Source organism: Mauremys reevesii, linkage group 7, assembly GCF_016161935.1.
Source record: "Mauremys reevesii isolate NIE-2019 linkage group 7, ASM1616193v1, whole genome shotgun sequence".
NCBI classification, from domain to species: domain Eukaryota; kingdom Metazoa; phylum Chordata; order Testudines; family Geoemydidae; genus Mauremys; species Mauremys reevesii.
In genome coordinates, this window is record NC_052629.1 from 28,786,775 (window position 1) to 28,813,544 (window position 26,770).

Sequence of the window (26,770 nt, forward strand, 5' to 3'; positions counted from 1 at the left end):
ATTTACAATTTTTTTTATCTGTAGTTTGAAAGTTTGTAGGACAGCCATGGCCATGTAATTACATGGTCACAAATGACCATCTGTTGTTACAATTTTTGCCTGGTTATTTACCTTGCAGATTGTACAGTAAAAATGATAATGAAAGATAGATTTTGTTAAATGAGATATTAATAATTCTGTTATGAGTAATACATAACATGAGTGCAGGGGACTGGACTAGATGACCTCATGAGGTCCCTTCCAGTCCTATGATTCTATGATAAACTATAGGAATATTTTCATAAAATGCGTGCATATGGTAGTTATTTCCTCTCATGGTATTAGGCCAAATCCTCAGCCATTGTAAAGCATAGAGAAATCTAAACAGATCCTGAGAGCCCACACACATACCCCCCAAGGTACCTGCATTAGGGTTACTCACCCACATAAGACCATGCCCTGTCTAAGGACAATGTCAGCACCGTACTCCACCTAGGGTCCAGGGATGACACAGACTCACTGAACATGCATACTGCTTCTCTGATTCCCTGAGAGGAGCTGATTGACAGCAGGGGATATCAAATGGACTGGACAACCCATGAAGGGGATATTTCAGCTGATACCACAGGCAGAACATACTGTCCATTTGCAGCCATTGTTTCACCACCACCACCCTTCCTAACCTCCTTGCCTGCCAACATACACATGTAAAAAAGTCATACAGAGCCCCCAGTCCTGGTACCTGTCTCCTCTTGTGACAGCTCTGTGGGTATTATTGCTGCAGCAGCATTGAAGTAACCTGTAAGGGGCCAGTGCTGGAAGGAAAGGGGACCTGCAGATGGCTTCTCAGGGTGTCTGGGAGCTCATTTATATGATGATACCCAATAGCCCCTCAAGCAGCTCCCCACAAGGCCCTGTGGAGTGGGTGCACACAATGAGTACAGACATCGTCAAGATCAGTCAGGCCAGAGCAGAACCTGTTTAAATAGCCATATTTGGCTCAGGTGTCCCTCAGGAGTGTGTAAGCAGGACTGAGGATTGGCTGATCCCTTTTTAAATTCTGGCAGGCACAACTGGACCTGGGCAGAAAGAAAAGAACACTGGTACAGAACTATCTGGTCGTCTTTCAGATAGGATGTATCTGAAGAAGCTGTTACCATAACATTGCTTGTTAATCATACGTTTCGTAAAGATGCTATTTCAAATTATTTATCTCAAAGAAGCAAAACAAGTTAATATATATTCCATAGGGGATACAGTTACAGTACCTTCAGTGTGTCTCCCTGCTTTACAAATGTAAACATAAATGCAGCCCTGAAACAAGTCCAGCCCTGCACTGTTTTATGGTGCAATGCTTGGTAGAAAATTCCAAATGCAGCCTTTTCTGATGGAGTAAACCTGGAGTCACTGCTCTGAGTATTGTGGAGTGAATCTTTTTCTAGCTTTCTCACCATTCTCAGCTTCACACCCCAAGCACTTTCTTTTGCATGACATAACCTCATTACAACTCTTTCACCTACGTGAAATAATAAACTGAGTTCCCTTCAGGTGCTACCTCCTTAGCCAACAGGTGTCTTTGCAGAATATTTGAGTTTAACCGTTGCTCTACCCCAGAATTAAGTGTCTCACATTGATCCGAGTTTAGAGAGAAAGTGTTAATAATATGAACAAGGGTTGTTTCCTGCACTAGACCACTAATGCACCTTTTTATCTCCTTGAATGTCAAGTAGTTGAACTAAATTTAAAAAAAAACAACTTCTTTCTATGGTACAGTATTTATTTTAATCTGAAATCCAAACGTCTAAAAATTCCTTTCAGACATGAAAATCCCATTCAAATAGTTTTCCTCATTTTGCTACCTATTCGCTGCTTATTATTTGTCATTTATAAAGAGAGGAAGGATGGTCTACTGATTAGAGTGCTGGCCTGGGACTTGGGAGATCTGAATTCAGCATTCTAATCTACCCCAGTCTTGCGGTGTGATTTGAGCATGTCTCTCTGACCCTGATCTACAAATGGACTTAAGCATTGCAACATTATGCATAACTTTTAGGCACCTAGAAAATCATAGGAACAAGACTGTCACCCACAATGCCTGAGTTAGGTGGTCAAAAAAGCAGAGGCGGTCAAAAAGCAAACAGGATGTTAGGAATCATTAAAAAGGGGATAGAGAATAAGAAGGAGAATATATTATTGTCCTTATATAAATCGATGGTATGCCCAAATCTTGAATACTGCGTACAGATGTGATCTCCTCATCTCAAAAAAGATATACTGGCACTAGAAAAGGTTCAGAGAAGGGCAACTAAAATGATTAGGGGGTTGGAACGGGTCCCATATGAGGAGAGATTAATGAGGCTAGGACTTTTCAGCTTGGAAAAGAGGAGACTAAGGCGGGGGGATATGATAGAGGTATATAAAATCATGAGTGATGTGCAGGTTTAAAACAAATAAAAGGAAGTTCTTCTTCACACAGCGCACAGTCAACTTGTGGAACTCTTTGCCTGAGGAGGTTGTGAAGGCTAGGACTATAACAGCATTTAAAAGAGAACTGGATAAATTCATGGAGGTTAAGCCCATAAATGGCTATTAGCCATGATGGGTAAGGAATGGTGTCCCTAGCCTCTGTTTGTCAGAGGGTGGAGATGGATGGCAGGAGAGAGATCACTTGATCATTGCCTGTTAGGTTCACTCCCTCTGGGGCACCTGGTATTGGCCACTGTCAGTAGACAGGATACTGGGCTAGATGGACCTTTGGTCTGACCCAGTACAGCCGTTCTTATGCTCTTATGTTCTTACCTAGGTTCCCTATGCAATGAGTGGGGAGAGACAGGCACCTTAAAATGCAATCTACAAAGCCAGCATGCTAGGTGGGGAGCCCCCTAAAATAACCAATGAGAGATGGGTGTGTCCTAAACCCTACCCCCTCTCAGAGATATGTGCCTAAGTCCAGGCAGCAGGGAAGTGCCTATCTCTCCCAGTGATCTGTTTCTCAGGTGCGTGTCCTAGGCTATAGAGTCATTCTCACTCTTTCTAAGGCCCAATTAATACTTAATTATTCAATTATTTAATTGAAGGGGAACAATTTCAATAGAAAAGATTGAGAGAGACACCCACATCAGTATATCCCATAGTCCAGTGGTTAGAGCACTCACCTGAGAGGTGACAGATCCCTCTTCAAATTCCTTCTCCTTATCAGTCAGAGGGGGGACTTGAACCCATGATCTCCTGCATCCTGTGTGAGTGCTCTAAGCATTAGGCTAAAGGTTATAAGGAAGGGCTCCCTTCCCCTCCTGCTGTTTTGTGTATATCTAGGCAGCCTCAGAGGCTGCCTATTGGATTTGGGCTTCACGCCCATCTTTAGGAAGAGGAGTGCCTCTCTTCCCCTGGTTATTGAGCACACTAGAACTTAAGCAGGAGATAGGCAGGGCCGGCCCACAACATTTTGGCACATGAGGCAGGGAGCTCAAATGATACCCTCATGCCCCCTCGCTTGGGCCCAAACTTTGAAAGGTCTCAATTCTGCCTTGTTCCTGATCTACTCCTCTCATGGTACTGCTCTGCTACCTACCCCAATAAAGGAGAACTAACAGCTTAGAATGCCTTGTTCAAAAATTTTAAGAAACACTTAACTTTAAAATGCCTGCACAGCAAATGTAACTTTTTTTGTCTGCATAGTAAACACTGACATTTTTATCTGTTTGAATAATCAAAGTGGTGCTTTCTGTGCCTTCTTGGTTGCAAAGATTTGAACTGCTTCCTAAAGGTCCACAGTCTCGGCCAGCTCATGCTCTATTGAGATGGTTGGAAGACTGACCAGCCTCTCCTGTGTCATTGTGGAGCATAGATGTGTTTTTATTAACTTCAGCTTGGAGAAGCTGTGTTCTCCACTGGCAACTGTTACAGGAAGTGTTAGAAGTATGCGCAGGGCAACAAAAGCATTTGGAAAGAGGGTGGTCATCTTATTTGTGCACATATATTCCAGAACAGCCTTTGGAGTTGATCCTGCTGAAATGTATCTTGAAAGGGCTTTCAGTTCATCACCTAAATCAGTTGTATCAATATCATGCATGTCATCACGTGTCATCACTGTCTCTAGTGCCCTGCATTGCTGGTGTAGGTCTTCCTCAGGTATAGTGAGGAGTTTTGGAATATCATACAACATCCCAAATATACTACTGTGTTTCTTGAGCTGCATGAAACATTCTTCAGCTGACTGTATTGCACAATCTAGCACCTGGTTAAAGAATTCAACTTTGAATTGTTGTTTGGGGTCTCTTATGGGATTATCCTGTGCCTCATAATCGTAATCTTTGGTGACTCTTGTATTCTTGAATGGGTGGGAAAATAGCTTCAGTGTGAAGTTCCTCTGCCAACTTCTGTGCACTTTTCAGAATGTTTTGAAATCCCTCATCTGACCAGTAAGGTGGTAGGTATGACTTTGCTTTGTCCAGTTGTTCCATTGCTCCAGATATAACAAGGTCAACACCTCGGAGTCTCCTGCTTACAACATTTATTTCAAACAGTATGTCATGCCACAACACTAAGCCACATAGAAATTTGAAGTTATATATGTTTCTGGTGATTCCATTTCCCTTTGCCACTGTTCTCCCACAAACAGTTCCTGTCATAGCATTATCCTCCATAATGGCAACTATGGCATCATCTATCTTCCCAATTTAATGTTTGATAGGCTTTATCGCCTCCACTTGATTTGTCCATCATGTGGCACTCAGTGGTCTCGGTGTCAGAGAGGATGTTCCCAGATGTTGCTTCAAAATTTGCCATCGGTGAGTTGATGCAGAGAAAAATACATAGATGCTTTGAATTACATTAAAAAATTCAGCAGCCTCACTAGAAGCTGATGCTGCATCACTGACCACCAAGTTCAATGAATGAGACCTGTAAGGGACCAAAAAAGCTCAAGGGTTTAACTTTCGGATCTGTGTCTGCACTCCTCTGTTCTTTCCCCTCATGTTGGCACCATTATCGTAGCCCTGACCTCTCATGTCAGCTATCGCAATTCTCGTATCTTCCAGCTTTTTAAGAAGCACATTTGTCATACCAGCTCCTGTAGTACCATCAATGTCAATAAATTCTAGAAAATGCTCTTTGACAGTCACCATTGCAGGGACATTTTCACTAGGTTCTGTTGTTAAAAAAAAGCACCATTAAAGTAATTTGTTCCGTATGGCTGATGTCAGGTGGGCAGTCCAGAATAACAGACTTGCTGACTTCAGATCTGCCACAATCTTCTCTTTGACTTTTGTTGCCGGTAACCGTATGATCTCATTTTGAATTGTTTTTCCAAGGTAGTGGTGTGTGTACATTTCTTGAGTGGTGACTCTTCTTCGATGCTCCTGGAGTACAGCATTAAGCTCAGCCATCAGCGCCACAATTTTAAGGACATTTCCATTGCTTGCAACATACAGCTGATCTGAAGTGCCACATCATGCTAGGTTTTGGGTAGCAAGCATTCTCACAATAGCAATGAGCCTTTTCAGAACATTTTGCCAGTAAAGAGACTCTGATGCAATCTTGTCTTGATGCTGATCATCTCTGGTGGCCTTTAACCTTAGTCTCATCTCAAGTTCTTTCCACCTATGGAATGCTTTCTAGTGATTTGCTGCCTTCTCATGGGATGCCAGATTTCTAGCCAGATTTTTCCAGTCCTTTGTTCCTGTAGAACCTAATGTGGCTGAAACATTAGACTGAAAGAGTTTGCAACAAAAACGGTATGCAGCATTCTGGGTTTTTGAGTACATAAGCCATGGGCTCTCCACTTTGTTGCTATTGGGGATTTCATGCCAGTATTGTGTTGGATGGAAACTTCTATTTTCATTGTCTTTGGGGAACATGAAGTTTTCCACTTGCTGTGGCCCATGCAGTACAAGGAAGTCCCTCAGGCTACTGCTCAAGTGGGTCCACAGTCCTGGATCATCTAGATTTAAGGAACTAAACTCAGCAGCAGCTGTTTCTTGTGCCTCCACCACACTCGTCTCTGATCTACAGTTTTCTTCAGGAATGTGCATGATTACATCCATTTGAGATGGAGATATGGATGCTGCAGTAGCTGCCAGGTCACCTGCATGCTGACTAACTGGAAGATCAGGCTTCTCCTCACCACTCACATCCTCACTGGGGCCGGAAGGCTCATCGTGAACATTTGTGTCTATGTATCTCAGGAGAGCTCCTTCCTGTTTAGATAGAAAAGCTTCCTTTGCTTTCTTTCTTTTTCTGAATGCTGCCCCAGAGGGGTGTTTTCTTCTTTCATTCATGACTGCTGTTCTGTGCCAGCTATAGCGGCTCTCAACACTCAATTGAAGGGGACAGATAAGCAGGCTGGTAGCAGAGCCTGAGTGAGGGAAGATATCAGCATCTTAAGGGCTTAACTGGCTCCTACTACTTCAGTTGACTGCCTGTTCTCCTCAAGTGGGTTCAGGGAAGCAGCAGGAAACAGGAAGCTCCATGAGAGGCTGGTGTTAATCAGTCCAAGCTCCTGGCAGTGCTAGAGAGGTACATAAAAGGCTCCTCCTTCTCTTTCTCCTGTAGCTCCTACTGCTTTCTGTTATTCCCACTCACCTTTTCTCCTGCCTGCCTGTTGTTTCTCTTGTGCCCTCCTTCTTCCAGCACAGCACTCCACCATCTCTGCATCTAGAGTAGAGAGAATACATATGCACCAGCAGCAGACACAATTTTCTACACTTTGAGTCCTAGTGGCACACCTCCTTCCCCTCAGTCTGGCACTGAGGTGGCTGCCTCAGTTTGCCTCATGGTAAGGCCAGCCCTGGAGATAGGTATCTGGGCACCCAGAGTGAAGCAGTCGTGTGCATGCCCAGAGGCAGTAACACAGATGCTTAGGAACTTATACTGCAAAAACTTAGGCACCAAGTGAATGTAGGTGCCTACAGGGTTAGGCAACAGCCAAGGGGAAGTTTTGTGGATCAAATGAGGATAATAGTTCTTTCCTACCTTGCAACAGCATTTGGAGGGTAATTACATTACAGATTGTAAAGCACTCAGCTACTATGGTGATGGCAACCATATAGGTACCGAAAATAGATTAATCAACTTCTTCATTTCACTGAAAGCAATTTCCCAGCTCTCCGGGGCTTCAGGGGGTATGTGCAGCCACAACCAAACAGAAGCAAGTGAATTAAAGGCAACCTTCTCCAGAACATGTCTGCCATTTTAAAAAGGAAAAATTGACAACAAGAAAGAAATGCAAGTTAAGGCTGCCCAAGGGAGCATTAGACACCAGTATTGTATAGGTTTACCCAAGTATTTGTTCTGGTAATCAATAAGAGACTAGTCATTACCATAGCAACTGTAACATCACATGGTTCTTAAGCTACCTCTAAGACACTGAACAAATTTTTAAAGGAGGACATAAATACATCATCTTCTCAAAATTTTTGCTTTAAAAAGTGTAATAAGCTTTTCAGTTAAACAGTGTATGTTCCATTGATACAGTTCCAAGAACACAAAGGCCTTGAAAAGACTGAGACCATGTAATTATTATGGAAAAATGAGGAGTTTTGCTTTAGCAACTGCAGTTATTAGACAACATAAGAAATGTTGGCTATAACATATGTAGACAGTCCTGGCTGATCGCCCTGTAGTTTTTGGTGAAAATATACACAGGCCTGTCAGCACAAAACTCTCTTGTAATAAAACATCACTACTCTAATATTCCCAATCTTTATCCTTTTCTCCATACGGGAAACAGGGCCCATCATGCAAGCATGAACATCATCTGTACACAATGATGAACCCAAGTACCACATCCACTGCAAGCATATTTTCATCATGTTGAAACTACTTAATTTTTAATATGTTTGTTTGTATTTTTATATGCATGTGTCCTAGACCCAAATCCAATAACACAGTATACACAAATAAACCCAAACCCCACTCAGCACCTTAAACATGTAATCCATTAGGACTTTCAGTACCCACCACGTACATTTGAACTCCCATATCCTGTATCTGGATTTGAGTGAGGGTACCCTTACAAACACTTGACATATTCCAAAACACGGTGTGACAAACACGTCTGTTCTATTGAATAAATATTTAACATCAAAAAAATCTGTCCTCTAATCCAGTGTTTCTGGAGTGAAGTAAGGCCCAAACAGGCAGTCAGGCTAGATTATGACAATAGTCCCTTCTGGCTTTAGACTCTATGAAGAAAAAGGACATTGTTGCCCTTTGACTTGAATATAAAGGCCAATGCATTTCACCCAATCTGCACTGAGACTATTTTATGAATGCCTTCATATATGTCTGGCTAAATAAGAAGTCTAGAACCACCATCATCCTTCAAATGTACCAGTCATTCAGGGCCTGAAAACATGTTCTCCTCTATTAAAGGCAGGAAATACCAATAGGTTATTAAATAGTCTTATTATTTAAGAGGTTGTGCAACAGCTAATAGTATTTGTCGTCTCTCTTCCTTGTTAACATGTTTTATCCCATGTTACTGAAGAGACTAATCTCTGAAAGATGGGCATGGTATAACAAAAAGGCATGTGGGTAGCGTGTGACACAAAAATTCTGTTCTGTCCCCCTTTTCTGTTGCTTCTTTGATAGTGCAGTGAAATTGTTGCGATTAATATTTTATTGTACTATTTTATTAGGATCCACATTAATTTATATTGTTGGTCATATCTGTTGGTACATCGATAGGGAATGGAATTTTATCATCCCATATGTTGTCTGAACTTCACACATTTGTATAATGACACCAGACTCATCTCTCATGCCCATGCATTTGTTAAACCCTTCATATATTTTCTGAATAATTATACAAAGCACAGCCTCAATCCTACACTGAAATAACTAGAACAATGTTATTAATTTAGTCCTTCATATTTTTCTGATTCTTCCTTCTCATTCCCTCCCCGCTTGGATTCATACTAGTACTCACTGTGTCCCTGCAAAACTCTTCTGTGAGTTGCACATAAAATAAACCCAGACGGCACTAGCCACTGAATTGGCAACATCTGCTAGCTGATGGTGCATAGATGTCTCATTCTCTTATTTCTGCTTCTTTCACCTCAAGCTACAGCCCCTGTGAAGTTCATATTTTCCCCTGTCTAATGTGTCAGACAAGCCCAGGAAAAAGAAAAGAATTCCAACAGCCTTTGTCTTGATTAATATTTGTTGTGTATATATATAAATATTACGATGTGTTATTAAACCTAAACAAAATTCATTTTTTTCTTTTTCTATCAATTATTTTGTTTCAATTAAGCAAAAACGGAACTCTAGTTTAGATAAATCATTATAATAGATTTGTGTTAGCTTTATTCAGCAATTCTCTGTATTCCTTAAAAATTTATGGGCTTTCCAATTATAGCAATATTTTACTTGTCACAGCAAAATGTCAAGTTATTGCTTCAAAAGTAACCTCATTTTATATAATCAGATGGAGACTTAGCTAATATAATAAAGCATTGTAGATTGGATAAAATTCCAATTACTGTTTCCATAGTAATGAATAACACTTACGAGCATAGTACAGATGTTAGCATTTTAGTGTTGGTATTTTTGTTTTACTTTTAATGATATACACAGCACTTTATTGGAAAGATCAGAACAGCCACACTGTTAGGTTTGTACTTCCTTTTTCTTTTATTTGTGTACTAAGTACTGTTCTAAAAGATGCAGATCTTCTTCACCTACTTTTGGCCTTGGTGTGGCTAAAATGGCCACTTTTTTAAGACACCAATTTTTTCTTAGCATGCCTGAGATGCTAGGATCTTATCCCAACCTCATTTCATCAGGTCATACATGGCTGTACCTCGCTGAGAGGGAAATAAGATATACTGCTCCTACAAAACTTACTAAAATGAATACTGATAGTACAAATTCAGACAAAACGTTTGCCTTTTCATTGACCCCAGACTTGAAATTTGCATTATATGCAGAATAATTAGCAAAGTAGTGGCAGGTTCCTTGCCAACAAAGCTTCGAGAATCAAGCCAATCTTCCATAGACTTAAATTTGCAGATTCAGTGAGTAGCCACTAATGATGCTCTCAGAAAACACATTTTATGTGTTCTGATTTCATAACATCTTACTGGGTGTCTCAGATATTAGCAATTATAATTTAAACATTAGTTTAAGTAAGAGATGCCACCTGCTTTTTAAATCATTTTAATTCTCTTGCACTGATTAGAAGTAACCAGAGAGATGCAAAAATGTTGTTAAGGCAATCATAAATTCAGTTCATTTAAAATAAAATTATTCTGGTTTACTTGTACATTTGTACAATAGGCTTATGTTACAAAGTATTTTTGTTTTACTGGCTATTTGCTGATTTCTGTAACTATCACCCTCTTGTTTTAGGTTGGCATAGTATTGCATTATTCCACCCTCTCCACTATGCTATGGATCGGAGTAACTGCAAGGAATATTTATAAGCAAGTCACAAAAAAAGCTCAGCCATGCCAAAATAGTGACCAACCTTCTTATCCAAAACAGCCATTGCTCAGGTATGAACTAACAACATTAAAGGTTGATTTTTGTTTCTGAGTTCCTAAGATTTGTTAACAATTCAAAACTTTTAAATAGTCTGTTGCATTATTTGATGTCCTCTTCAGTTGTGCAAACTTTAGGTAAGGCCACTGAAAACCTGAATCCCTCAGAGTACTACAGAAATGTTTGTTAAATATGTGGAAAAATCTGCTACTTTACAGAGGTGGTTATGGCTAATTCCACTCGAAACATTGAAATATATAAAAGTTATGTACAGCTAGATTCTGATTCCCTTATTTATGCCTGATAGCAGCTACCTCCCCAAGGGATCCTGTTGATTTCCTATTGAGCCAAATACTGTGGCCCACTTGTGGAGTAAGGTACTATTCAATTATCAGAAACTGGCCCATAATGACCTTCACTTTCCCCTCAGACCCACAAATCTTGCTCCTGCTCTTCATTCCATAGAGATTCCATGCCAGTCCTCCCACCACCCACCTCACCCCACACCAGAGATGATCTATCAAGATTGTCAAGATGCTCAGTAGAGGAGGCCATCTGGAAAGAATTCTTCTGAGTTTGCAGCAGCTGTAATTTCAAAAAATTCTCACCAAAGGGGCATAATTTCATGAGAACTCAGTCCAAAATAGTCAATTCTGTACAAAAATGCTTAGAACAGCATTTTTACTGAGAACATAAAATCTGTTATATGGCCCTGATAGGCCGTGCTGTGTGAACCTGAGCCAGACTGTTAACATTATATAGAAATATGCACCGTGCACATGTTCTGTAAAAAGATTTGTGTTTTATAATCCAGACCCCATTGAACGAAATCTTTATTACTGTCATCAGTTCTCTGCTTTTTAAAATATTTTCTTTCCAAAGATGAAATTAATTAACACTTACATAAAATTTGTCTGGTGGAAAGGAGAAGACTCACACTGACGGCTGGCTTTGTGTTAGATATAAGCAAAGGGAAACGTTGTTGAGAGAGCTTGAGTGTGCTAAACTGTGCTTTACTATACCATTCTTCACAGATGTGAATTTCAGTCATTCAGTTATTTGCTCATGGCGAAATGAATAATTGTCAATTTTCAAGTACTGCAGTGAGGTTATTAAGGAAGAAAATTGTTTCAGGTTACACAGAGCCAGTGTATTGTATGTTCTTCAAATTCAAATCCTGTTAGAGCTGGAAGAAAACAACAGACAATCAGGTTACAGAAAAGATTACTCTAATTAGAGCCTTTGTTGTGGCAATTGTATGGAGTTCCTCAGCCAGTGAAAATAAATAGTAGGTATTTTAAACGTTGTAATAGAAATGATACTTTTAGCTGTAAGAGTACATGTAAATAATTGTTTAATAGCTAACTAAAATGATTCTACAGTTAGTTTTCTCACTCAGAGCATCATATGTCCTAGAGATTCAACCACTAAAATATCTGATGTGATTCCATAGTGGCTAGTACTAGTTTCAAAATAGTGAAGGATCTATTTCATTTCATGTAGAAAATGGGCATATTATGTGGGGAAAAATCCTTTAATTCAGAGAACGCTCAAACCCAGAATTAGGAATTGTTGTTCTTTTGGAAAGGCAAAGATAATATCATCGTCATTTTAATTTGGTTATTTCAATGAAGTTAATACCTAAAGTATTCTGTATCATGTATCCATAAATATTTCCATAACATCTACTTGGTAATGCTTAAATTGTTAGTATATCAATAAGAAATAGGTTTTAACCAGCTAATGTTAGTTTTTTGGACCTGAAAGCTGACGTTGGCTGCTTTGTGTGTATGAAATATTATGAAAACAAATTACCTTGATTATAGCACCCATAAATAATTATGCTCACGTAAGAGAGGCTGAGTTGAGGCCTTTTTACTATTACATATAAGGGCTATCATTTGTAAAATGTATATAATATCTCTGCTTCTGTCAAGCATGTCTATGACTGCATATCACATAAACTGCACAGTTTGCTGCTCTCCTACAAACTTTTCTTTCCTCAAAATGAATGTGTAGAATTGACTGGCTTCCCAGTTTGCATATGGATGTTTATAAACCCTCTTAATGTACTCTTGCTGTAGGAGACAAGGATATCTGTTGTGATTCACTGGAGGATTCTACTGCAGGAAATTAAACAATAACTCAGTAGAACAGCATTTACCAAATATTTACCAAGAAATAAAAAAAAACCTAATGCATTTTTAAAAGAGCTTGATTCACCTTTTAAAGCAGTTGAAATAGTGGAAAATATTGAATAAATACCAAAGGGACAAATTTTCAAAATGGAGACTCTACCTATGTATGTGAAAAGACATTTGAGGTTACACATACAATTACTGCATTTATATGTGCAAATAATCAAGACAGAGTCTATCTTTCCACTTGAATGTACATTTTACCATTTGAGCATGCAGTTTTATACTAATTGTGTGCACAATTACAGGTATATATTTTAGCCTAATTGTGCCATTTAAAAAATATGACTCATAAATATACATTTGACCCAGAAAGACATGTTTATTAAATCAAACAATGTAAAAATCAATGTAGACCTGTTGTGGTTTTTATCAAGTTTTTCTCTTGTCAGTTTTACAGGAGATGAGACTCTGAAATTTTGCAATACCATTTTATTGCTTTTATTGTGACTTGAATTTTATGACTTCCTTTTCATTCTATTCTTTTTTAAAATATGACTTGCAAAAAGGTTTCTGCTTTATTACTACAGCATTTAATAATTTTAAAGAATTAAAGTAAATGACAAATCGTATTTGATGTATTTCCTTCTCAGGCTTTTTATTTTTTTATTTTTTTAAAGCACAGATTTTCTCTGCTTCTTGACTGAGGCTATGGGTGTTCGGTTGCTGAAAGAAATGCTGGCCATCTGTAGATTATTTTCTTAATATGTATAGGTACAGTGACCAAAACTGAAATGCTTTAGGAACTTAAAGGACATGCCTATAAAACTAGTACATTTTTACTGAAACTCACTCCTCCTTGGCAACATTATTTTGAGTATAATGACTTCTTTTCTGCATAGATCAATGATTAAATAAAATGCAAGCTCTCATGCCCATAACTATTTAGTGAAAGAAACTCATTAGCTCTTAAAATTCTGGCATTTTCCAAACTGCCCTTCAGATGAATGCTTTAGAATGCTTACAAGACATGTATCAAATGAATGCTTCACTGAATTTTGTGCAATTAAATTCTGACCATTAACACTGCAAAAATGAAGTCAATGCTGTTCATGTGTTTATATAAACATAGTTTGTGATGTGCTTCAGAGTGAGTGGAACTAAATCTATTCTGTCTATGTATGGCATTTGTAAAGTGCCCACCACTGTCCTGGAACATGAGGAGTACTCAGCTGGCAGACTTTGTCCTCTTCTATTGGTTGGTTCTGGGCTTTGAAATTTGGCATCATCTCACTGTCAGGCGTGGATAGGATCAGGTTGTGCACATAGTGCATACATGGGCTTCACGTGTGGTCTCTTAGGACTGATCAGTTTAATTTGAACACTGCATGGTACATTTTAGAGAGACTCATAGGAGGAGTGGGAGAAAATTGATCATTAAACAGCTCTGTTAGAATGATTTTTGATGAGAAGAATAATATTAGACTACTATAAACTGGGTTAGTATATCTGGAAATATAGGTGTTAACCTGTATAATTATACTGACACGGCAGACGTATTTATAAATGTATAGAAGGGTCATGTAGCTAGAGACTGTTGCTAAATTTGTATCGGGTTACATTAAAATAGAACCTCTGCAGTAAAAACACGCCAAGCAAAGGTGATTGTGTTCCATTCAGCCTTGGTGAATTTTCTGTTTCATTATTCTACCCTGGCCCTGCTTGCAGTGTTCCCATAAGAACTGATAAAAAGAGCTTAAGTATAAGCAACTAAGAACACTATTACAGAAGCACTTATAAATACAAATGGAAATATTCCATGGAAATAGTATTTATGTATTTATAAGTACAAGTATAAGTTCAAGTACTTTCAGCTCCTGTATTCCCTGCAATTGTTTGGTCAATATATGGACTACTACCTAAATAATATGAGTACATAATGGAAGAGAAAGAAAAAGAGCAACAGTGAAGTTTTATTCATATATACAAATAAGCATGGAATAACAATGAAAAAAATCTTTAAATAAATGTATACATTTCCTTTCCTGTATATAATATAAGAATATCATGTACAGCATGTACATATGTATAGATATACATATTATGTACAGCATATCATTCCATGAAGTGGGCATTTTTCTTCAATAACAGCATAATCTCAAACATATCCTGAAGACGGTTCCTTCTTGGCAAAAGGATTTGTCCAGTACAACTGGATACTCTTGCCCTAGGAGCAGAGCTTGGCTCTTTGATATTAAATTTGTTAAAAAGCATAGCAACTGTTGGATATTATTTCAGTTGAGCCAGTTCATGCAGTGGATCATTGAGGAATTGCATCCCAAGAATTCTTAAATCAGAGTCAGATGCAGATGCTCCATTAATCATCAAAGCCATAGAAATTCGTGGCAGCTTTGGATGTAGTAGCTTGATCTACAGGCTTCAATAAGGTGTCACAACAAACCAGATCTTTTTTTTTTAAGTTCCTCTTCAGTTATTCTCTTTTCCTGATTCTGCAGCCAATGCAACTTAAGAAATAGATGTGACACAGGATTAATAACAAATGACTTAGCACTTTTGTTACTCACCACCACATCAAAGGTCAAAACCATTTTCTAAGTCCTGAACCATTTTCTAAGTCCTTCCTTCAAATTATCTGCCAATGAAGAACTGCATTTTGGAGACAACATGTAAAGTTTTGGATTTTAGCACAAACCCAGTTGGCAGAACCATCCCATAGAAAGACTTTATGCTCTCCTCCTCCCGAAGTTTGTCAAGGGCAGTAGAAATTGGGGACATCGTGTCCAACTACCCACCTAGAATTCCAGGTTTGGGTTGGGGAATTTTGGCAGCTGAAGATGCTGCATCACAATTTAAATCCTGTTACTCATGTCATAAATGTGGGGAAAGCAATCAAATTCTGAGTTCCAGCATGTAGAGGTAGTTTTAGGGATTGTTTTTCCAAGTGTGGCATTCACAGTCTCAGCAATCTTTGAGCTTTGGTTTGCAGTGCAGAGCACTTACCTGCCACACTTCTGAAAAGACGTTTTTGGCAAGAGCCCTGTAAGCATCAGTAGTTGCTACCATGTTGAGTGTGTAGGAAAAACAGATCCTATTTGGTGGCAAGTAAAATATACACTAACAGTCAGCAATATTGCTTGACAAAACTTCATCAGTACTCACAGGGCTACATAAATCAGAATCTGGTAAGTCCACTTCCTTACCAGCATCCTCTTCCTCCTGCTTTCCAGCATCATTCTCCAACATCTGAAAACAGCTTGAAGGCTTTAACAAAATTGTTACCATTGTCTGTGAGGACATAGGTTATTTTTATTGAGTCCAGATCAAACTGTTAGTGGATCTCAGTCAATAGAGAAGCAAACTTGTACGAATGTGTTCCAGTGAAGCGTGAGAAACATAAGACTGCTGATTCTGTTAGGTTAGTTGGGTCAGTCCCCTGACAGATAACACCCATGCTGACTTCCAAAAAGGAAGACAATTCATGGACAATATAAGGCACAGATGCCAATTTGTTCTTAATTCTTTTCAAGATCCAAGTTGTATTGTCCCATTAGCTTATGTTTTAATGTTTCTGTACAAATAACAGTGGCGTTAGGAATCATTTTTTTAAGTAAAGCGTGAAAGCCACTCCCTTCAACAATCGACAGGGGCAGCATATCACTAATAGCAAAGCTGAGAATTAGCTTTATCTATTTTGCATTAGTAATTAAATATAGTTCATTCCATTTTTTGCTAGCTTTATTTTCCTCTCGGACATATTTATTATTTCCTCTGCAGATTTGTAAACCTTCTGAGCACACTACAAAGCCTATCTGTTTACTTCTTTTTTTAAGACTGCTGGGGAGGGTGTGGGCTCAGTATGTATGTTTGGTGGCAGTCCTTCTGTTAATGGTGTGGATTTTAGTTTATTGGGTAGCTACCTAAAGCACCTAGGATGGGCACCAATAGTTGAATTTTAAAAATTTGAACAAATAAATAAAACAATGAAGAGGACCAGAGGACTTCACCCCCTTTTGGAAAAACTTGGGAATTATCTGCAAGACAAATAGATCTCCTGGTTTTCTTCCCTCCCCCTCATTCATTGGGTGCCTGGCAGGGGGCTAACCTTGCAAACCCTAGCTCACGTAAATAGTCCCATTGCTGCTTGTGTCATCAAATACAACCCTATTTGCTACGCAGGCCCCAATTGTTCAATGAATGAGACCATGAAGCTTTGTCTTGTTCATTATGCAGTGTACAAAATGCACATCTTCCAGGATACCCACTGAATGTAATAGGGCATCTAGGGATTGCTGCTTCAGACACTGCATTCCTACAGTGAACTTTACAGTATATAGCTCTTTATGAATGGGCAATATCCTTCCTTTGCTACACATCTTATCAAGGTTAGCATTATTGTCATTAAAAATATACATGTGCAATTTTCTGCAGTGCGAGAAGTGGTGAGAGATAAAAAGGCAATGTTTAAAAAGTGGAAGTCAAATCCTAGTAAGGTAAATAAAAAGGAACATAACCACTGCCAAATTAAGTGTAAAAACGTAGTAAGAAAAGCCAAAAAGGAGTTTGAAGAACAGCTAGCCAAAAACTCAAAAGGTAATAGCAAAATGTTTTTTAAGTATATCAGAAGCAGGAAGCTTGCTAAACAACCAGTGGGGCACCTGGATAATCAAGATACAAAAGGAGCACTTAAAGACAATAAAGTCATTGCGGAGAAACTAAATGAATTCTTTGCTTCCATCTTCACGGCTGAGGACCTGAGCCGTCCTTTGTAGGTGAGGAATTGTCACAGATTGAAGTGTCAGTAGAGGAGGTTTTGGAATTAATTGATAAACTTAACAATAATAAGTCACCAGGACCAGATGGCATTCACCCAAGAGTTCTGAAAGAACTCAAATGTGAAATTGCGGAACGATTAACTATGGTTTGTAATTTGTCCTTTAAATCGACTTCTGTACCCAATGACTGGAAGATAGCTAATGTAACACCAATATTTTAAAAGGGCTCTATAGGTGACCCCGACAATTACAGACCGGTAAGTCTAATGTCAGTACTGGGCAAATAAGTTGAAACAATAGAAAAGAATAAAATTGTCAGACACATAGAAGAACATCAATTGTTGGGCAAAAGTCAACATGGTTTCTGTAAAGGGAAATCATGTCTTACTAATCTCTTAAAGTTCTTTGAAGGGGTCAACAAACATGTGTACAAGGGGGATCCACTGGACATAGTGTACTTAGATTTCCAGAAAGCCTTTGACAAGGTTCCTCGCCAAAGGCTCTTACATAAATTAAGTTGTCATGGGATAAGAGGGAAGATCCTTTCATGGATTGAGAACTGGTTAAAAGACAGGGAACAAAGGGTAAGAATAAATGGTAAATTTTCAGAATGGAGAGGGGTAACTAGTGGTGTTCCCCAAGGGTCAGCCCTAGAACCAATCCTATTCAACTTATTCATAAATGATCTGGAGAAAGGGGTAAATAGTGCGGTGGCAAAGTTTGCAGATGATACTAAACTGCTCAAGATAGTTAAGACCAAAGCAGACTATGAAGAACTTCAAAAAGATCTCACAAAACTAAGTGATTGGGCAACAAAATGGCAAATGAAATTTAATGTGGATAAATGTAAAGTAATGCACATTGGAAAAAATAACCCCAACTATACATACAATATGATGGGGGCTAATTTAGCTACAACAAATCAGGAAAGAGATCTTGGAGTCATCATTGATAGTTCTCTGAAGATGTCCACGCAGTGTGCAGCAGCAGTCAAAAAAGCAAACAGGAAGTTAGGAATCATTCAAAAAGGGATAGAGAATAAGATGGAGAATATCGTATTGTCCTTATATAAATCCATGGTACACCTACATCTTGAATACTGCGTTCAGATGTGGTCTCCTCATCTCAAAAAAGATATACTGGCACTAGAAAAGGTTCAGAGAAGGGCAACTAAAATGATTAGGGGTTTGGAACGGGTCCCATATGAATAGATATTAAAGAGGCTAGGACTTTTCAGCTTGGAAAAGAGGAGACTAAGGGTCTGTCTACAGTACGAAATTAACTTATACATTCAGTGTTGTGTGTCCCCACTAAAGCGTGTGAATTCGGCGGCATGCGTCCACAGTACCAAGGCTAGCATCGAATGTCAGAGCAGTGCACTGTGGGAAGCTATCCCACAGTTCCCTCAATCCCCGCCACCCATTGGAATTCTGGGTTAAGCTCCCAGTACATGATGGGGCAAAAACATTCTTGCGGGTGTTTCTGGGTGTGTGTCGTCACTTGCTCCTCCCTCCGTGAAAACTACAGAAGACAACCATTTATTGCCTTTTATTGGCCATCTTGAACCGAACAGTTCTCCTATGTTTCGCTCCCTTTTTCCAGGATTACCCATGCAGGTGTCATAGTGTGGCAAGCATGGAGTCCACTCAGATCTCCGCTGCAGTTTTGACCATTGTAGATACCCCACGCATTATCCAGCAGTATGTGCGGTACCTGCAAAACCAGGCGCGGAAGCGACAACAGCGCAATTACTATACTGATGAGGACAAGGACACAGACATTCCTAGAAGCACAGCATGTGGCATTTGGGACATCATGGTGGCATTGGGCCAGGTTCATGCCATGGTACGCCAATTCTGGGCCTGGGAAACAAGCACAGACTAGTGGACTGCATAGTGTTGCATATCTGGGGTGATTCCCAGTGGCTACAAAACTTTAGTATGTGTAGGGCCACTTTCATGGAACTCTGTGACTCTGTCCCCTGCCCTGAAATGCAAAGACACCAAAATGAAAGCAGCCCTCACAGCTGAGAATGAGTGTCCATAGCACTGTGGAAGCTTGCAACGCCCAACAGCTACCAGTCAGTCGGGAATCAGTTTGGAGTGGGCAAATCTACTGTAGGGGCTGCTGTGCTGCAAGTAGCCAACGCAATCATTGATCAGCTGCTATCAAGGGTAGTGACTCAGGGAAATGTGCAGACCATTGTGGATGGCTTTAATGCTCTGCATTTCCCTAACTGCGGTGGGGCGACAGACAGAACGCATATACCTATCTTGGCCCCAGGACACCGGGGCGTCCAGTACGTAAACTGCAAGGGGTATTTTTCCATGGTGCTGCAAGCACTGGTGGATCACAAGAGGCGTTTCACCGACATCAACGTGGGATGGCCGGGAAAGATTCATGACGCTCACATCTTCAGGAACTCTGGTCTGTTTGAACAGCTGCAGGACGGGACTTACTTCCCAGACCACAAAATTACTGTTGGGGATGTTGACATGCCTATAGTTATCCTCAGGGACCCAGCCTAGCCCTTAATACCATGGCTCATGAAGCCGTACACAGGCAGCCTGGACAGTAGTAAGGAGCAGTTCAACTATAGGCTGAGCAAGTGCAGAATGGTGGTAGAATGTGCTTTTGGACGTTTGAAAGCGCGCTGGTGCAGTTTACTGAATCGGTTATATCTCAGCACAATCAATATTCCAACTGTAATTGCTGCTTGTTGTGTGCTCCACAATATCTATGAGAGTAAAGCGGCCAATTTCGCACAGGCACACAACAGGGCGATTAGAAGAGCGCAGCAGGACGCACTGCACATCAGAGAAGCTTTGAAAGCCAGTTTCATGATTGGCCAGGGTATGGAGTGAAAGTTGTGTTTGTTCTCTTGAAGTTACCCACCTCCTATATATATATGAAAGGAAATAAAGTCAAAATTGTTTAAAAACTGTTCTTTATTATTTGTTTCACAACACATTGAGAGAAATCAGAATGTAGACTGGGGGGGAGGGGAAAGTATTGTGTAAGGGGAGTGGAGGAGGAGGGAAGGACAAGTACAGAAACCAAATCAAAAGTTTGCATATGCCAGCTTTCTGCTGCTTGGGCGATCCTCTGGGGTTGAGTGTGTGGGTCCCCGTAGCCTCCCCCCTCGTGTTCTTGGGCATCTGGGTAAGGAGGCTATGGAACTTGGGGAGGAGGGAGGGCAGTTATACAGGGGCTGCAGCGGCAGTCTGTGGTCTTGCTGCCTTTCCTGCAATAGATCCATCATACCGCGGAGCATGTCAGTTTGCTCCCCCATGAGCTTGACCATAGCATCCTACCTGCTCTCATCGCGCACGTCCCTCCTCTCTTCGTGTTCCTGTAATGCTTTATGGGAATCCACAGTTGTTTGCCTCCATGCATTCAGCTGGGCCCTATCAGTCCAGGAGGACTCCATGAGCTCAGCAAACATGTCATCTCGAGTTCGTTTTTTCCGCCTTCTAATCTGGACCAGCCTCTGGGACGGAGTAGATAGGGGCCGTGTTGAAACATTTGCACCTGCGGGAGAAGAAAAAGGGAAGGTAGTATTTTAAAAGATACATTTCAGAGAACAAAGGGGACATTCCTTCTCAGTAAAACAGGCAATTCATAGCACACAGCACATGTTCTTTCTGTACAAGTTAGCATTTTGCCTCTTATACTGAAGTGCCTGCCACTTTGGTGTGAGTAAGCCATCACACATGGACGGGCAACAGAATTCAGCTTGCAGGCAGCCTAGGGGCATGCGGGGTTCTGCTTCTTCTACATTCATTTCAATGCTTGCAAACTGCTGGGCCCCTTTTCCCATAGCAAGCAAATGCCTGGTGGGTTTGCCATATAAAAGGAGGGCCTGCGGGCTCTCTGGGATGATCATTTCACACAACACCGCCCTCCCCCACCCCTCACGCACCCACTGCTTGGCTCCGATGAGGCTCTGAGCAGGGATGAGCCCTTTAAACTAAACACGAACAGCCCAGCATGGCTGGGTTTCCCCCCCGCACCCAATGCGTGGCTCTGATCAGGTTCTCACTCACCAGAAGTACCTTCTCCAGGGTCATGGTACAGGAGCCCGCCTTGGGAGTGGGGAGAGGCTATTGGCTCCAGTGTTAAGAATAGTTCCTGGCTAGGGGGGGAAATGGATTCCTCACTTGCCGCTTGTGCACTGTCCTCCTCCTCCTCCTCTTCGTCCTCCAATGACTCTTCCTCCTCACTCCATGCAACTTCCCGCTTGCAGGTGTCCACGGACAGTGGTGGGGTAGTGGTGGCGTCACCCCCCATAATTGCATGCAGCTCACAGTAGAAGCGGAATGTATGAGGCTGTGACCCAGAGCACCCGTTTGCCTCCCTGGCTTTTTGGTACGCTTCCCTGAGCTCCTTGATTTTTGTATGACACTGCTCTGTGTCCCTGGAGTAGCATCTTTCCGTCATGGTCCTGGAGACTTTAGCATACATATTTGCATTCCTTTTTTTGGAACGTAGTTCTGCCATAACAGATTCGTCTCCTCAACATGCAGTGAGATCCAGTACCTCCCATTTGGACTGTGCTGGAGCTCGTCTGCGAATCGGGACTGCGTGATCTCTTGTGATGGTGGACTCTGAATGGTCATCTGTGCTCATGGTGACCAAACAGGAAATGAAATTCAAAAGTTCCCAGGGCTTTTCCTGCCCACCTGGCTAGTGCATCGGAGTTGAGTGTTGTCCAGAGCGGTCACAAGGGAACATTCTGGGATAGCTCCCGGAGGCCAATAACATCGAATTGCATCCACATTACCTTTAACCCAGGATTGCGATCTCGATTTAAGTGCTACTCTACTTGCCGAGGTGGAGTACAGAAATCAGATTAAAGAGCCCTTTAAATTAAAAAAAATGGTTTGGTTGTGTGGACGGAATCATTTTTTTAATTAACTCGGCTAATTCCAAAATAATGGACTAGTGTAGACCAGGCGTAACGGGGGATATGATAGAGGTATATAAAATCACGAGTGGTGTGGAGAAAGTGAATAAGGAAAAGCTATTTACTTGTTCCCATAATATAAGAACTAGAGGCCACCAAATGAAATTAATGGGCAGCAGGTTTAAAACAAATAAAAGGAAGATCTTCTTCACACAACACACAGTCAACCTGTGGAACTCCTTGCCTGAGGAGGTTGTGAAGGCTAGGACTATAACAAGGTTTAAAAGAGAACTAGATAAATTCATGGAAGTTAAGTCCATTAATGGCTATTAGCCAGGATGGGTAAGGAATGGTGTCCCTAGCCTCTGTTTGTCAGAGGGTGGAGATGGATGGCAGGAGAGAAATCACTCGATCATTACTTGTTAGGTTCATTTCCTCTGGGGCACCTGGCATTGGCCACTGTCGGTAGACAGGATACTGGGCTGGATGGATCTTTGGTCTGACCCGATATGGCCATTCTTATGTTCCTAGGTTGTAACTCACCCAAATTAAATCAGCTTTCACCAGAACACTCAGAAGCACTTCTCAGTGAGCACTACTGAGCTGCCAAATTAAAATTTTCAAAATAAGTGTGTATTTTATAATAAGTTTATAATTTAAGAATAATTAATGGGGAAATGTTCATATTTTCACACTTTCCAAGAAAATGACTAAAACATTGAACATAAACATTTCATTTAAAAAATCACCTTTGGGCACAGCGCAGGCCTGGAAAATTTCAACTCAAAAATCAAAGTTGAATGAACACTATGAATGACTGAAAACAGTGGGTTAGAATGGAAATGGTTATGCAGTTTTAATTCCAGCTGTCACTCAAACTACCATACATGAGAATGGGTTCACATATGTAGTGTGTCTGTGTACACGCATATGTGCTTGCATATATATATATATAGATAGATAGATATATAGATAGATATATATATAAAATATATACACTCACAGTATTGACTGACATGGAATAGGCTATCAGAAATCATATAATGCATTAGAAAATAGGATTGATCACAAAGAGAAAAGCTAATCTGAAAGCTCATTAAAAGTTACAGTATAACTTTAGATTTTATGTTCCTACATAAACTCCATTGGATTCTTCAGTTTTATCTAAAAGATGAGGCAAAAGGGCTTTCCCCATCATATCATTATCACTCTAAAGCAAATCAACCACAAAACCTACTCAATTTCTAATCAAATCACTAAATTACAGATACTCTTTTCCAGAACCCACACGTATGAAATACATTAATATGCATAAGTGCTCCTTCAATCCTTTCGAGGATATAATGTTATCTTTAGTTCTCTCAGGTACCCTAAAGTCAGTCATTGGTATCCAGCTGTATCCATCTAGCACTTAAACTTGTCTACTGCATTTATCTTTTGTAGTGAGAGAAGTCTTACTGAGTGTCAAAGTCTAAAAAATCTCCCCCAATCACCCTTCGACATCCTGTAACAAGTCCTTCACTAAACCTCTGGCCTTGCACCTCCGCTCTTTTCACAAGTCTTTAAATGATGCCATTGGGGTCAGGTCATTTACTTAACCTCTGGTCCCATAGATTTAGCCCTGCTTGTTTCAGTGTGAATCGTATGAAGCAATGGAGGCATGGCTCGAATATTGACAAGCACAATATTTAAGCCACTGTCACAAGTGGGTTTAAAGTTTTACAGCCATATTATAAGGCATTTGCCAAGATGTGACTATCCAGAGAGACTGCATGGAAATCAAATTGGCTGCAACTTTTATTGAATAAGCAAATAAACCAATAGAACAGTCTTTTTTGTTCAGTTTGAACAATGTGCAATAGTAATTACCTCACTGCAGAAATTGTGGGTCATCTAGGGCACATCTATCAGGGCTGGGTGCCCTAAGAGCCCACCCTTATGACGAGCAAACCACATCTTTCTTATGGATCAACCCTCCACTCACTGCAAATTATGAATACTGAAGGCCGGCTCCCTGACCTTACTGCTGCCCTAGATCCTAGTTTATGAGCAAGAATTATGAGCCAAAGTGGTTGGTTTTTGTTTTTTTTTTTTAAAAAGCCAAATTGGGCAGTGAGGTAAATATTGTGTAAGTTGCACACCAGTGAATTGTTGTGAATGGGTATAATTCAGTGGACTTGGGGAGCAAGTAACAAGAAAAGCAACTAAGAAGTGGTTCTGAGATAAAGCAGGATGAACCTGAATCTAATTATGCAGAATGATGCATGAATCTCATTTATTTTTACCTTATTAAACCCTCTTTTGTTCTTTTCTTCTACACCCTTCCTGTTTCACCCTTTATTGTTTAAATTACATTTGTTTACATTGACTTACATACAATTGCCTTATACCACCCTGTGGCACTCCTGAGTTTGGCCGCATGCAGTATGTTTAAGCTACATCATAAAAACACAAGTGTGCAATTTTTCTGGACTCTAAGGAAGGTGTTGAATGTTTAGAATTCTGGTAACTAAGGGTACGTCTACACTACGGGATTATTCCGAATTTACATAAACCAGTTTAGCAAAACAGATTGTATAAAATCCAGTGCGCGCGGCCACACTAAACACATTAAATCAGTGGTGTGCGTCCACGGTCCGAGGCTAGCGTCGATTTCTGGAGCGTTGCACTGTGGGTAGCTATTCCGTAGCTATCCCATAGTTCCTGCAGCCTCCCCCGCCCCTTGGAATTTCCGGGTTGAGATCCCAGTGCTTGATGGGGCAAAAATCATTGTCGCGGGTGGTTCTGGGTAAATGTCGTCAGTCAGTCCTTCCTCTGGGAAAGCAATGGCAGACAAGCATTTCACGCCTTTTTTCCCTGGATTGCCCTGGCAGATGCCATAGCATGGCAACCATGGAGCCTGTTTTGCCTTTTGTGACTGTCACCGTATGTGTACTAGATGCCGCTGACAGAGGCAATTCAGCAGTGCTACACAGCAGCATGCTTTTGCTTTTGCATGACAGCAGAGATGGTTACCAGCCATACTGTACCATCTACCATACCATAAATTGGTAATAAGATGATCATGGTTACCAGTCCTTTTGCACTGCACCATTTGCTGCTGTCAAAAGTGCTCCTGGCTGAGATCAGCCAGGGGCGCAAAAGCCAAAATTGGGAACGACTTCCTGAGTCAATCCCTCCTTTTTGGTATCTAAAAATAGAATCAGTCCTGCCTAGAATATGGGCAAGTGTACTAGAGAACCACTCTATCATAGAACCAGAGAGCACAGCTGCTCTGTGTCAGATCCTGCAGAAATTATGAGCTGTATGCTATTCACAGGGGGTGCTCCTGCAACAACCCCACCTGTTGATTCCGTTCTTCCCCCAGCCTTCCTGGGCTACCGTAGCATTGTCCCCCCACTTGTGTGGTGAAGTAATAAAGAATGCAGGAATAAGACACAGTGACTTGTTAGTGAGAAATGAGTGGAAGGCAGCCTCTAGCTGCTATGATAGTCCAGACAGGACATTAAGCAGTGTGGAGGAGAGGAGCCCAGCATCCCGCTGCTAGTCCAGGGCAATTGAATCTTTTCTTTACACATGAAGGGTCGGGGCTGATGGAGCTCAGCCCCCTGTTGCTATGATGAAGACGGTTACCAGCCATACTGCACCATCTACCAGGAAAAATTAGGAGCAGGCGCCCTTGATCGACCTCACTGATGCTAGTCGGCATGGTTACCAGTCCTTTTGCACTGCCCCATGTGCCAATAGGCTGATGATGACGATGGATATCAGCCATATTTCACCATCAGCCACCCATGGCGGGGGGGAGAGTGAGGATGTTGGTGTTGAGTGCTGCAGCATCGCGTCTATCTGCAGCATTCAGTAAAGATAGGGTGACATGTAAAAGAGTCAAGAGAGGATTGTTTTCCCTTTCACTTCTGGGGGTGGGTGGGGGAGTGCGTAAATTGCCGAGCTATGCCCTGACCCACCGCGGACACTGTGTTTGACCCCCTAGAAGCGTTTGGAGCTCAGCCAAGAATGCAAATGCTTTTCGGAGACTGCAGGAACTGTGGGATAGCTTGAGTCCTCCAGTCCATGAGCGTCCATGTGATTATTTGGCTTTCCGTTACGCTTGTCACGCAGCAGTGCGCTGAGCCCCTGCTATGGCGTCTGTGTGGAGATTTTTTAAAAATGATTTTGAATTTCGTCTTCTGTAACGGAGTGCTGATAGAACAGATTTGCCTGCCCTTACTGCGATCACATCCGCATGGTCCATGCTGGAGCTCTTTTTTTTTATTTTGATTTCGGACTGCATCGCCACCCGTGCTGGTCGGAGCTCCATGCTGGGCAAACAGGAAATATTCAAAAGTTCGCGGGGCTTTTCCTGTCTACCTGGCCACTGCATCCGAGTTCAGATTCCTCTCCAGAGCGGTCAGTGGTGCACTGTGGGATACCGCCCGGAGGCCAATACCGTCGATTTGTGGCCACAC

General features: G+C 41.0%; 1 protein-coding gene across 8 annotated transcripts in view; it reads left to right on the forward strand.

Moving 5' to 3' along the window:
* The window catches only part of ADGRA1 (adhesion G protein-coupled receptor A1), a 463,966-nt gene that overhangs the window by 397,308 nt on the left and 39,888 nt on the right, over positions 1 to 26,770 (forward strand). For 7 of the 8 annotated variants that reach the window (XM_039481827.1, XM_039481825.1, XM_039481824.1 and 4 more), the window contains one exon: positions 10,333 to 10,478. In XM_039481827.1, coding sequence (XP_039337761.1) covers positions 10,333 to 10,478 — 146 coding nt within the window. Of the gene's footprint in view, positions 1 to 4,746; positions 4,770 to 10,332; positions 10,479 to 26,770 lie in introns of those variants that run through there. The other variant, XM_039481831.1, reaches the window with a different exon arrangement.